Here is a 12,422-nt window from a genome sequence, read left to right on the forward strand (position 1 = left end):
GAACATTAGTAATTTAGCAGAAAAATATTCACATTCATATGGTACTGGGAGTAGGGAGACAGGAGCAATAGTGCAGACAACAATAAAAAATTATGCAATAACATTTTATTAGGATTTTTCTAAATAGATACTGTCAAAATGGAGTTTATTATTGAATACATTTTGACTATTTAGACTGACTACTGAACTAGGGAGCTGATTGAGACGCACCCTATGTCTGCCCATTTGTGATGTTTTTACATATTTCTTTACATATTTTTACATATACAATATACGCATCACCTCATGTTGCAGCATGATAATGCATGTCCCCATGTTGCAAGGACCTGTACACAATTCCTGGAAGCTGAAAACATCACAGTTCTTGCATTGCCAGGATACTCACCGGACATGTCACCCATTGAGCATGTTTGACATGCTCTGGATCGGCATATACGACGAAGCGCGATCCAGTTCCTGCCAATCTCCAGCAACTTCGCACAGCCATTGAAGAGTGGACCAACATTCCACAGGCCACAATCAACAACTTGATCAACTCTATGTGAAGGAGATATGTTGCACTGCATGAGGCAAATGGTCACACCAAATACTGACTGGTTTTCGAACCCCCCAATACAGTAAAACTGCACATTTTAGAGTGGCCTTTTATTGTGGCCAGCCTAAGGCACACCTGCGCAATAATCCTGCTGTCTAATCAGCATCTTGATATGCCACACATGTGAGGTGGATGGATTATCTCGGCAAAGGAGAAGTGCTCACTAACACAGATTTAGACAGATTTGAGAACGATATTTGAGAGAAATAGACCTTTTGTGTACATAGAAAAAGTCAGATCTTTGAGTTCAGCTCATGAAAAATCGGGGCAAAAACAGAAGTGTTGCGTTTATAATTTTGTTCAGTGTATATACCCATGTTATATGCTAGAACATTCACCAGAACCCATTTATTGAGAAAATTAAAAGAAATGAATAAGCAAAAACAATGGGATTTTGAATCCAAACTTTGTAAAAAGATGATTCTCAACTAGGCCTATGTTTTGGAAGATATAACAGAATAATTTGATATACCATTTTACTTAATGCAATATGTGTGTAAACATGGCCGTACATGTTTTTTTTCAATGCAATGTATCTATACACTGTATTCAATTTGCATATTAATGTGTTTTTGGGACAATATGTAATGTAAAAATACGTGTAGCCTATAATGGGAGTAATAAATGGGAATATTAGATAAGAATATCCAGACTTAAAACTGTATATGTTGTCAGAGAAATTTGCTAAAATATGTCTTTTACGGGGGCAAAACATCGATTCTGGGTCTCGGGAGAATATTTTTTTTGTCTTGAGTGAATCCAGCAATTATATGTCACTTCCAAAACTTTGCAGCATGCAATTGGCCGTCAGTCCTCTTTAGCAGCATGAAAATCTGTAGTTTTATTAAATTAATTTTATAGACAGTAGCCTCGAAAGTGATCGCTAAAATCGGTCACTAAAATGCTAAAAAACTTTAAAAATCACGTTCGAGAGTTCACATCTAACGTTATGGCTACATTACTCTCCGCTGCAAAAACACTTTGTAATAGATGCATTGACGCTCTCCAGAGCGCGAACACAAATTTGCAAATCTGCCGAATCTGTTTCGCCAATATATTTTTACAGTATCAACTGCTTTTGCTTGCGTCTGAGGGTGTAGAACCGGACCTGGGTGACAAGTGCGCTTGTTTTGTGGTTAAAATGAGGTCAAAGTATTTTATACATTTTAAATATCCATCCCAAAGTCTTTTAGAACAAAATGAAGTTTTTATTATGTAGGCTAGCCTATATAGCTATCATTTTAACAGTCATCAACATCGTAAATCTGGCAGTTTTTTACATTTTCATTTTTTTTTTAAGTATGTACATTTATAACACTACACTTTGTATTATATTACTTTTGCTACCAATTACAAAAACAATTGAATGCTGCTGTAAGTGGGTTTAATACAACGGCTATGGGAATTATGGTAAAATTGACATCTTTCTATTTTCCAACTGATATTATCAATCTCTCTCTATTTTCCCCTTTTTGAAAGTTCCGAAAACACTATTGTGGAGTTTTTCTTTTGCTATTTGAGCCACTTTGAACGCAAAAAAATATATTTAATCCATTCTCTCATTCACTGCTATAAAAGTATTCCCAACTGTAACGACTTCCGCTTCTGAAAAACCCAGAAATGCGAAAAGGGTCTATTATGAAGCAAATGTATTCAAATAATAACATTTTATTTATAATATAGTGACAGCTGAAGGGTTGCTGTGTGTTGAGCCTAAAATGCTCTTTAGCCTTGGTTATTTTACCCCTAAAACATAGCATTTCAACACCTTATTAGTGTTAACTGTATTTCTTAATTTTGTTACAGTTCTGTTTGTTAGTGTATAACAAAACTGATTTCTTGTTACTTAATTTATTCAGACATTAACTTTAAAAAACAACAACACGCACCAAACAGCACACATTTAGCACAGAGGTCATCGTCAGGCTGAGAATTGGTGGAGTTAAGCTTCTCTTTGAATCCTTAATTTTAAAGGATCTGAAATTTCCTCTTCTGTAATTAATCTGTATGAGCAAATGTGACACGATGAGTGATTGGAGATGTCCTCTTCTGTGTGAAAGTGCCTTCTTATTGTACTCCTTTCACACTTCTCGTCTTTGGCCTTCAAGTAGAATAGAAATTCAAGATTGTTTACCTGAAAAAAAAAAAAGAAAACTCATCTGTACTGGAAACATACTTTGTTATCTTGTGATGGTTTACTGATTGAAAATTCAAATGTTCATCTATTCTCAACTCAAAACTAGCATAACTGGGTAGGTTTTATTGGCCCACTTTAGGACTCTATTGAATATACTGTTCATACACACCAAGTCTACACTAAAACATCACAAGACTGCTTCCTTCCATGATCTTCAGGTGAAAATCTTCTTCAGTTTAGAGAAAAATCCCCCTTCCTCTTTCTCTGGCTCTTCCTCTCTGCTCTGCCCTGATTCTGAGGTCTGTCCGGCTTGAGAACTACCTGAATAAACACAAACATTTAGCAAAACAGCTGAAGGAAATTACGTTTGAGGTAAGTGTAGGCAGATTACTATGCAGTCGTGTTGTCTGTGTGTGTGAAGGTGTTTGTTGATCTACCAGTGGCTGGTCTGGTTACTCCAGTAACAGATCCCTCCACATCCATCTCATCCTCCGCATAACTTAAAAGCAGCGTTCTCTGCTTGTGTGTCAGTTTCCTGTAGATGATCCATGAGATTTATTAGACAAACAAACTGGAAGTGCAATAGGCGTGTGTGTGTGTCTGTGAAAGTCTCTTACTTAGGAATTTTGATTTTGATATATACATAATGGTCTCCATAGCCAAAGCTATTCAAGCGTGGGATGCCTTTTCCTGCCAGTTGGATCTTATGGTCTGTTTGAATACCTGGAGGAATCTGCAAGAAACACATTTCCTCTTTTAGTCATAAAATATGGTTTTGAATTCCACTGAGGCTCCAATAAAGTGCTTTTATTTTCTAACCGCAATGTCGATAGTGCTGTACAGGCCCTGTGCTCGGGCTGTTCCTCCTAGAATCGCCTGTGCCACTGAAATCATCACATCAGAGTGGATATTAGCCCCATCACGACGAAACACTGGACTCTTCTGGACCTGCAACACGGAGTGAGATACACACACTTGCAAAGCGCTTGGAATAAAATAAGAGAGAAAACAAGAGCAAAATTGGGATAATTTACCAAGAAAACACTAATTAAATGTAATAAAACAGTAAAGAAAATAAAGTAAACATTTTAGCGTCATTTAAAATAAGTGTAAAATCAAATAATAAATCAAAAGTAAATAAACAAAAGATTTATATTTTTGATATTAAGAAAATTAGCAAATTTAACAAATAGGAATAAATGACAAGAATAACATTAATTTAACAAGAGTTACAAAAGGGATAGTAAATATAAAATAACAGTAGAAAAACATATATTAAATTAAATAAAACACTAGTTTAAATTAAAATGCAATAAGTGTATAATTAAATAAAAAAGCAGCATGAAATAACCAATCAGCAAATTTTGAATTTTTTTATTTGTGTTTTCTTCACAAATTAAATGTACTAAAAGGGATACTGAAAGTAAAATAATAATAAATTCAAATGTAAATTTGATGTAAATATTAAAGATAGTAGAGATTTGCAGATTTAGCTAATTTAATAAATAGGAAAAAATTATGAAGATAACATTAACATGAGTTTCTAAAAGGGATAATAAAGGTAAATGAATATAATAGTAGGTATATAATAGTAATAATATAATAGTAGGTATATGAAAAATCTTTAATAAGACTAAATATGCCAAAAACACAATTAGGTTTTGGAATGGCACTTAATTTGGAATGGCGTTAATGTGTGTGTGCGTGTGTTTTTGTGTGTGTTGGTGAGTTTTTTTGTCTGTTTTGCACTGTTTTTTTCTGCATCCTGGCTGATTTGTAGATTGTATGCACAAAAAAACAAATTTCCCATTAATTTCCTATGGGGGTCATTTTTGACCCGAAGGTCCTGAGTGTGACTATTTTTTTTACGACCTTTTCAAATCCTGTCCCTAATTTTTTTTGGGTGTTCATATACCAGAGGTGGACAGTAACTAAGTAAATTTACTTGAGTACTGTACTTAATTACACTTTTTGAGTATCTGTACTTTACTTGAGTATATTTTTTTCTGGAAACTTATTACTCTAACTTCACTACATTTGAAAGACAAATATCGTACTTTTACTCTACTACATTTCTATCAAGGTCCTCAAAGTCGAAAGTCGTTTCTGTAGCAGCTTTGAAAGTCAGTGGAGGATTTTTTTTTCTTCTTTAAAAGGTTTTGCAGACAGTATCAGTAATCACTCTTTTAGGGTCATGTGAAGTTTCCCAACATTTTTTGAACACTGATCAGTTTATAGCAAAATGGAAGAAGACGGTTCCTCGGCACAGTGTGTGCACCCTTGGCCATACTTAAAAAGTGTGTTTCAGTTTTCTGAAAAGATTAAAGATTAGTTTAGTTGGCATCAGTGTTGCCACAGTTACTTTGAAAAAGTAAAACTTAGTTACTTTACAGATTACTTGATTTTAAAAGTAACTAAGTTACTTTACAGATTACTTGATTTTAAAAGTAACTAAGTTAGATTACAAGTTACTTTATTAGTTACATTCATCAGTTGCCAACAACATCTCTGCAGCCTCAACATAAAAATGACAACCGTTTTTGCCAACACTAAACATAAAACATGTTACACTACACTAAACATAAAACACTAAACATAAAACATGTTACACTACACTAAACATAACACACTAAACATAAAACCCTAAACATGTTAATGAAAAGGTACAAATTACTTTGTGTTTTTATTAAATACATTTATGAAAAACAATTTATATTTAATTTTTAATTAATTTATTTCATATATTTAATATATTATATATAATAATTAATTAATATATGAATGTAAATTATATGGGCCTACACAAATAATATAAAATTATAAGATTTATATTTTATTGTAAACGTAATGTGCAGCTCTGTAAAGGGACAACAAATATATGATCGATCCGTGAGAACAATATATTTTTTAATAATCTTTAAGTTCACAAAACTATGAAAATATATGAAACGCTTCAAACAGAGCGGCAACAAAGCACTTAAAGCAACATGGAATCAGAGTGTGCAGTGCAGCGCGAGTGCACATTGAAAAGTTCACGGCATAAATAGAAGATGAGCGTTGAGCGCACAAATCCTAGTCTACTATGTAGCCTATCGGTCCAAACATTCACTGATTATTTGTTTCTTCACAGTTTTTAATTCTGGTTATTGTGCGTGTGATGCTAATTAATAGTCCTTGTGTTGTCACCTGAGTAGCGAGCACAACATCTTTCAGAAACCGCAAGATAAACTCCAGGAAGATAAATTATTTTATCAACATATCAAGTATTATAACGGGAATATATCATATGGAGTGAGCTTTACCGCTGACTGCTGACTGGAACCGAACGCGACACGCAGTTTGAATGCTGAACGGAGAATGATTGACAGCTACAGCGGAGGAAAGACATTCAGCTATGGAATGGCTTTAGATGACTTTGTAGGCTACTAGCAAATAATAATATACTAATAATGATTGCTGAAGGATAATGTGACAATATATATTTCTGATGATTAGCCTATTTAATTATCACGACATGCCTAATCTGAGTCTTGAGTTTTGTCGACAGACGGAGGCGGCAAGAAATTTGACAGAGTGGCCGCCTCGTAATTCTCTATGCAGGAAAACCCCTGCTGAGACTAAACAAGAGAGCAAAAAAATATATTTTTACTAAGGAAAATGACAAAAAAAAGTAACTCACAGTGACTTGGATAAGTTACTTTAATCTGATTACTGGTTTGTCGTTACTGGAAAAAGTGGTCAAATTAGAGTAATGCGTTACTAAGTAACGTTACTGGCATCACTGGTTTGCATACACTTGACACATGTCTCATAAAATGTTCAAAAATGTAAATGTCTGGCAGAAAGAGAAGAGTAAACAGTTGGGAGAACATCGGATGTGTATCAGAGTATAGGGTCCATGCATTCAGCCTTAAAGTGACATCAGCTTTGTAAAGAGCTTTGTAACTTTTATACAAGTATTGAAATTAGTTTAAGGTGGTCGTATACTAGCATGTCGGATGGAGCATCATTGACTGGCTTAAACCACCATGGTGGCATAATGTGCATTTATACAACAATGCAACAATAATAAAATAATGCATTGACATAAAAAAGGAAATTTACTTTTGATACTTAAGTACTTTTAAAAACAAATACTTCTGTACTTTTACTTAAATAAAAATCAGTTTTTAGAACTTTCACTTGTAATGGAGTAATATTTGACCAGTAGTACTTTTACTTAAGTAATAGAGCTGTTTACTTCGTCCACCTCTGTCATATACCAAGTACCAATAAAGTCACCAAGTTTCGGACCATTCCGATGAAGCTACGACTTTTTTTTAATTTTATAAAACGCAAGATCCACTATATTGGTAAAAATGTGCTATTGCGTGATAAAAATGCTCAATGTGTCCACCGGATGGCACCAATCTCATTTAAAAAATTGGTTTCATGAGGCATAGGCTTGACTCTAAAATGAAAAACAGCTTTAATACAAATTTAAAAAAATGTTTATATATATATATATATATAATTTTTTTAGTATATTCAATGGGAAAAAATGGGTCATAATTATTGAATAAATATTAATTATAAATCATAAAATTATCTCAAAACACCAAAAAAGAAAAGAAAAAATATTATTGAACTAAAATATATTTAATTGATTTTACTCAAATCTTTTTTATCTTAATCCCGCCCTCCGGGTCATTTTTGACCCGAAGGTCCTGAGTGTGACCCATAAATGAAGAACCCCAGAGGGTTAATTCACTTCATATGTTATGCATGTAAACACCTCGCGAGCATCACTGCAGGAAGACTCACCCTGAATGTGATATAAATATATTTCTTCCCGACAGGCACCTTGACTGTCTGTCCGTCTGCAATACCTAAAACACATCCACAACAATAGACAGTCAGTACCTCACGTTCAGCACAGTTCATTTTGTGCACCTGTACAATGCAGCGTGAATGTACAGTCAGTCCCGGACACACACCTGCAGGCACAGGAACCATAACGGTCTGTTTCTGTTTGGTTTGTCCAGTTGCCCGGCACATAACGCAAGGGGTGATGATGATAGAGCCCCGCCCACCACAGCGCCTACACGCTGAGCGCATCATAAACGGGCCTGTGCTAATAGATTCCTGCATAAAAGAGTAATTATTAGACATTATTCAAAGAAATGCAAGGAAAATAAATGTGATTGCTAATACGGTTTCTATTGCATCCTCACCATGCCTGTGCCATTGCAATAGTGACAATGTGAAACTTTAGTTCCCGGCTCATGACCTTTTCCGTCACAGCGTGGACAGGCATCATCTATGTTGACTGTTATCTCCTTATTCACACCCTTGGCAGCCTGCGTGAACGTCAGCTCCATCACAAACTACGGCGAGAGAGAGAGGGTTCAGGTGGTGGGAATTTAAAGAGGAACACAAATGAGGGACAGTCGTCGCTGTGTGTCTCACTTCAGGTGCCTGTTCGAACATCGAGTTGAGGTCTCCAAAGCCACGCCCCCCTGCAAACTCTCCAAAGATCTTCCTGAACAGCTCTTCGGGGTCCACCGTGGCCCCACCTCTCCAGTACTGCTGCTGCCCCGCCCCACCTGCACTGGGACCGGCAGAACCGTACGTGTCATACTGCTTCCTCTTCAGCTCATCACTGAGGGTCTATATACACAGAACGGCAAAAACACACCTAATTAAAAATCATGATGAATTTCAAGAAAGAAAAAAAAACACTGGGTCATACCTGTATATATTTAACTAAAAACATTTTTTTAAATAAATAAAAAGTTATTAAGTTATTATATATATACCCTGTTATTAAGTTATTATATATACCCTGACTGGTTTGCGGCTTTGCAGCCCCATACGCAACAAACTGCGATGCACTGTGTATTCGGACACCTTACTATCAGAACCAGCATTAACTGCGTTAGCATTAGCTTGTCTGTTTGATTAGACCACACGGGCCAGCCTTCGCTCTCCACGTGCATCAATGAGCCTTGGCTGCCCATGACCCTGTTGCTGGTTCACCACTGTTCCTTCCTTGGACCACTTTTGATAGATACTGACCACTGCAGACCGGGCGGGAACACCCCACAAGAGCTGCATCCAGATGCTCTGACCCACTCATCTAGCCATCACAATTTGGCCCTTGTCAAACTCCTTACGCTTGCCCATTTTTCCACATCAACTTTGAGGACAAAATGTTCACTTGCTGCCTAATATATCCCACCCACTAACAGGTGCCATGATGAAGAGATAACCAGTGTTATTCACTTCACCGGTCATAATGTTATGCCTGTTTATATATACAGTGAGGAAAATAAGTATTTGAACACCCTGCTATTTTGCAAGTTCTCCCACTTAGAAATCATGGAGGGGTCTGAAATTGTCATCGTAGGTGCATGTCCACTGTGAGAGACATAATCAAAAAAAAAAAAATCCAGAAATTACAATGTATGATTTTTTAACTATTTATTTGTATGATACAGCTGCAAATAAGTATTTGAACACCTGTCTATCAGCTAGAATTCTGACCCTCAAAGACCTGTTAGTCTGCCTTTAAAATGTCCACCTCCACTCCATTTATTATCCTAAATTAAATGCACCTGTTTGAGGCCGTTAGCTGCATAAAGACACCTGTCCACCCCATACAATCAGTAAGAATACAACTACTAACATGGCCAAGACCAAAGAGCTAGAGACAAAATTGTACACCTCCACAAGGCTGGAAAGGGCTACGGGGAAATTGCCAAGCAGCTTGGTAAAAAGGGACTGTGCTTAATAATTGTCATTAAAATACTGTCACAATGGGAAAAAATAAGGTACTAAAATATGCTTAAAGGGGCACTTCAGCGCTGGGAAGATGAATGTGTATTTAAACTGGGTAATTTATGTAGTAGAAATGTGAAATTATTTTTGAATTTGGTGCCTTCTAGACTGAGAAAAGACTCATGTGGTTGAGAGACAACTCCCAGAATGCACTTGCTTCGCTGCCATACGAGGCCACTCCCTACACCGCCCCCAGCGTCGCTTTGATCTTCATAATAATTTAGTTCAATTAGAAAACAGACACTACAATTAAAAACTGAACGTGTCTTTTCAATAATGTGTGAGTGAGCCGAACGAAAGTCACGGGACAAACGCACCAGGAGTCAGATTTCATTCATCACGAGCGAAGAGCTGAGCAGAGCTGAGGTAAGAGCGGCTGTCATTCATGGCACGTGTCCAGTCTGGCGCGTTTTCAGATCGCATATGGAAGCAACTTTCATAGGAATTCATTGAAAAGTTGAAACACTCACTTTGCTCCACACCGCTCCGTTATTAATGCCCGATCCGAGTGGCCGTGCGCATTTACATTCTGTGAGTGAGATCTCTCCCCTGTGGGCGGGTTGATAACATGTGGAACAGCTCCTTCTACTGGCTGTAGTTTTTAGCCTCTGGCCAAAAAATCCTCCGATGACGCAAAATGACGATATTTGCTTCATCTGAGGATTTTTTCCAGAAATAAAAAGCATAATTCTCTCGTCTCAGGGGGATATGAGGGGGGAAAGTACCATCATTTTAATATACTACCGGGTTTCTACTGATACAAAGCTTAATGCTAATCGCTGAAGTAACCCTTTAATTTTTCTTTATGCAAAAAATATTTTGGATTTTGGTGTAAAATATAGCCCAAACAGGCTTAAATTTCACCCAAACACCAGATTAATGTAATGCAAGACATTTAGAGGAAAAATGAACATTACATTTTTCTCACCTCATAGGCTTCTGCGAGCTTGGAAAACTTCTCTTTAGCTTCAGGATCATTTGGGTTGGTGTCTGGATGATATTTCTTGGCCAACTGAGTGAAAATACTCATGTTAAACCCCCATGTGAACCATCCTTCAATAATATGAAACTAATGTTATATGGGTTGTCAAACCTGGTAGTAGGCTTTCTTAATCTCTTTTTGAGAGGCAGTCCGAGGAACCCCCAAAACCTCATAGAAATCTTGCTGACGGCACCCAGAAGTAGTGTGGAAAAAATGAGAGCTGAAAACACTGTGGCTCCTCCACTCTGAAAAACAACACACACTCGACATTAATATAAGACTATTACATGATCTCTTTTATGAATGAGAATTACATTTTCTGCCACTTTCTTGAAAGTGTCTCTATCGTTATCTCTTTTATTAGTTGTTGCAAAATAAGAAGCAATGAAATGTCAGTCAGTGGGGATTTCTCAGCGGTTCTTTCTTCACTGCCCATTTGCGGTTCCGAATTTAGCAACAGAATCATTCAGGAATAAAAAAAAAAAACCCGACTCCTTATGATCTAATTATTCACTCAACCAGTTGACAGTGGCCATTGACTTCCATAACAGGAAAAAAAATAGCCTACTATGGAAAACACTAAAATAAAAACAACGCAAATATTACAAAATTACAGAGAGTCTGGCCACTAATCATTTACAAGTGTTAAGTTTTGGTCTGAAGGAGGTTTGGTCTGAAGGAACAAAATGGTGGCATTAATGGGAGGACTAAATAAAAAGTAAACAAACAACTCAGCCACTTAGATATCACCGCTTTATGTCAAACTTTAAAGGGCTTGAAAACATGAAAAACTATTTTTGTGAGCAATCAATTGCCTGGAAAAGGCATGGGATAACATTAGTGTTGAAGTTCTCAGACAAAATATATTAAAGTTAAAAGTGGATAAAAACAGTATGACTCACTTCATCTGATGATGGTCAGAGCAATCATCTGCATGTTTCATGAACACTATGAAATTAAATCATTTTGTGTTTTCAAATTTTCAGATCTGTCAGTGTTCTAATAATTTTGGCCACCACTGTATATACATTTTTTATTTTTAAACTGTGAGGACTTTGCCTCCTCATTTCAGAACACCACAGCACGCCAAAAATGTAACTAAACATTAACTTTATTTGTAGTTAACTGTTGCATACAATATTAAACTTTCAATCTTAAATCTGTGTGCCTACTACACGCCAAGTTGCACACTTTTACGTTAGTGACAATAACTATGATTATTACCATGATGACACATTTTTATAAGGACACTTTACTTATATTTGCAATTATGTCAGTCAGTTGCATCATCTCTTTTAACTTTTCTAATAGCACTTACATAAATGGACAAATACATCCACAAAAGTGTGATTTGTTAGACCTGACATATTTATGCAATATAACGCTTGTTCCACTAACACAACTACTTTGATCACATAACCAGCTCACCTGGTAACCCCTTCAATGTCAGACATCCTCTGTGCCTCCAGCAGCTTAAATTACCCCCCGTCACAAGACTACGCGTCCAACATATCCTCAAAGCCGCGATATATCCGTGTCTAGAGGACTTTAAAAGTGCACAGGTGCTGCGAAGTCCAGGTATACCGCCTGACAGCCAACGTGCAGTACAGCGAGCACTGGAGGCTGCCATGTTTACATCGCTCTATGGGCCGGCTGTGTACTGCGCATGCGCATGGGGGTTTGCTATTCATTTACAATTGCTTTGCGGCTTTTCACCACTAGATGGAGCGGTATGAACACAGTTTGGGGAGATGGCAACTGGATTGCTGTTTTGGTGTACACGGTATACAACAGCTTTTTGTATACAATAGGTAGGCTATACACGCCATTTAAGTTAATTCAAATACTATATTAACCCAATATATAAAGCCTACTGCATCATTTTGACA

The 12,422-nt window shown here is 36.6% G+C and overlaps 1 protein-coding gene across 3 annotated transcripts; it reads right to left on the bottom strand.

The window, feature by feature from the left end:
• Positions 1-2,243: 2,243 nt before the first annotated feature.
• dnaja3b (DnaJ heat shock protein family (Hsp40) member A3b) lies at positions 2,244-12,197 on the bottom strand. 3 transcript variants are annotated; one of them, XM_079807635.1, is made up of 12 exons: positions 11,962-12,197; positions 10,645-10,778; positions 10,480-10,563; positions 8,181-8,381; positions 7,946-8,098; positions 7,709-7,856; positions 7,536-7,600; positions 3,552-3,680; positions 3,350-3,465; positions 3,170-3,267; positions 2,902-3,053; positions 2,244-2,729 (listed from the first exon to the last, which is right to left on the bottom strand). In XM_079807635.1, exons 1-11 carry the CDS (start codon positions 12,161-12,163, stop codon positions 2,947-2,949), a joined length of 1,437 nt encoding a protein of 478 aa, XP_079663761.1. In that variant the 5' UTR covers positions 12,164-12,197; the 3' UTR covers positions 2,244-2,729; positions 2,902-2,946. The 3 variants fall into 3 exon arrangements, 2 of the variants coding, with proteins under 2 accessions (XP_079663761.1, XP_079663762.1); XR_013815808.1 differs by having other exon boundaries at positions 2,600-2,729; positions 2,902-3,049; XM_079807636.1 differs by lacking the exon at positions 2,902-3,053.
• Between the last annotated feature and the right edge of the window lie 225 nt (positions 12,198-12,422).

This window comes from Gobio gobio, assembly GCF_949357685.1.
Source record: "Gobio gobio genome assembly, chromosome: 24".
Lineage (NCBI taxonomy): Eukaryota > Metazoa > Chordata > Actinopteri > Cypriniformes > Gobionidae > Gobio > Gobio gobio.

Bases quoted from the DNA above. Each gene is read 5' to 3' on its own strand.
- dnaja3b (XM_079807635.1), bottom strand. From the start codon at position 12,163: ATGGCAGCCTCCAGTGCTCGCTGTACTGCACGTTGGCTGTCAGGCGGT. The intron at 8,382-10,479 runs GTGAGAAAAATG...CTGTGTATATAG, and splicing joins AGCTCGCAGAAGCCTATGAG to ACCCTCAGTGATGAGCTGAA. The intron at 7,857-7,945 runs GTGAGGATGCAA...TCTTTTATGCAG, and splicing joins ATTGCAATGGCACAGGCATG to GAATCTATTAGCACAGGCCC.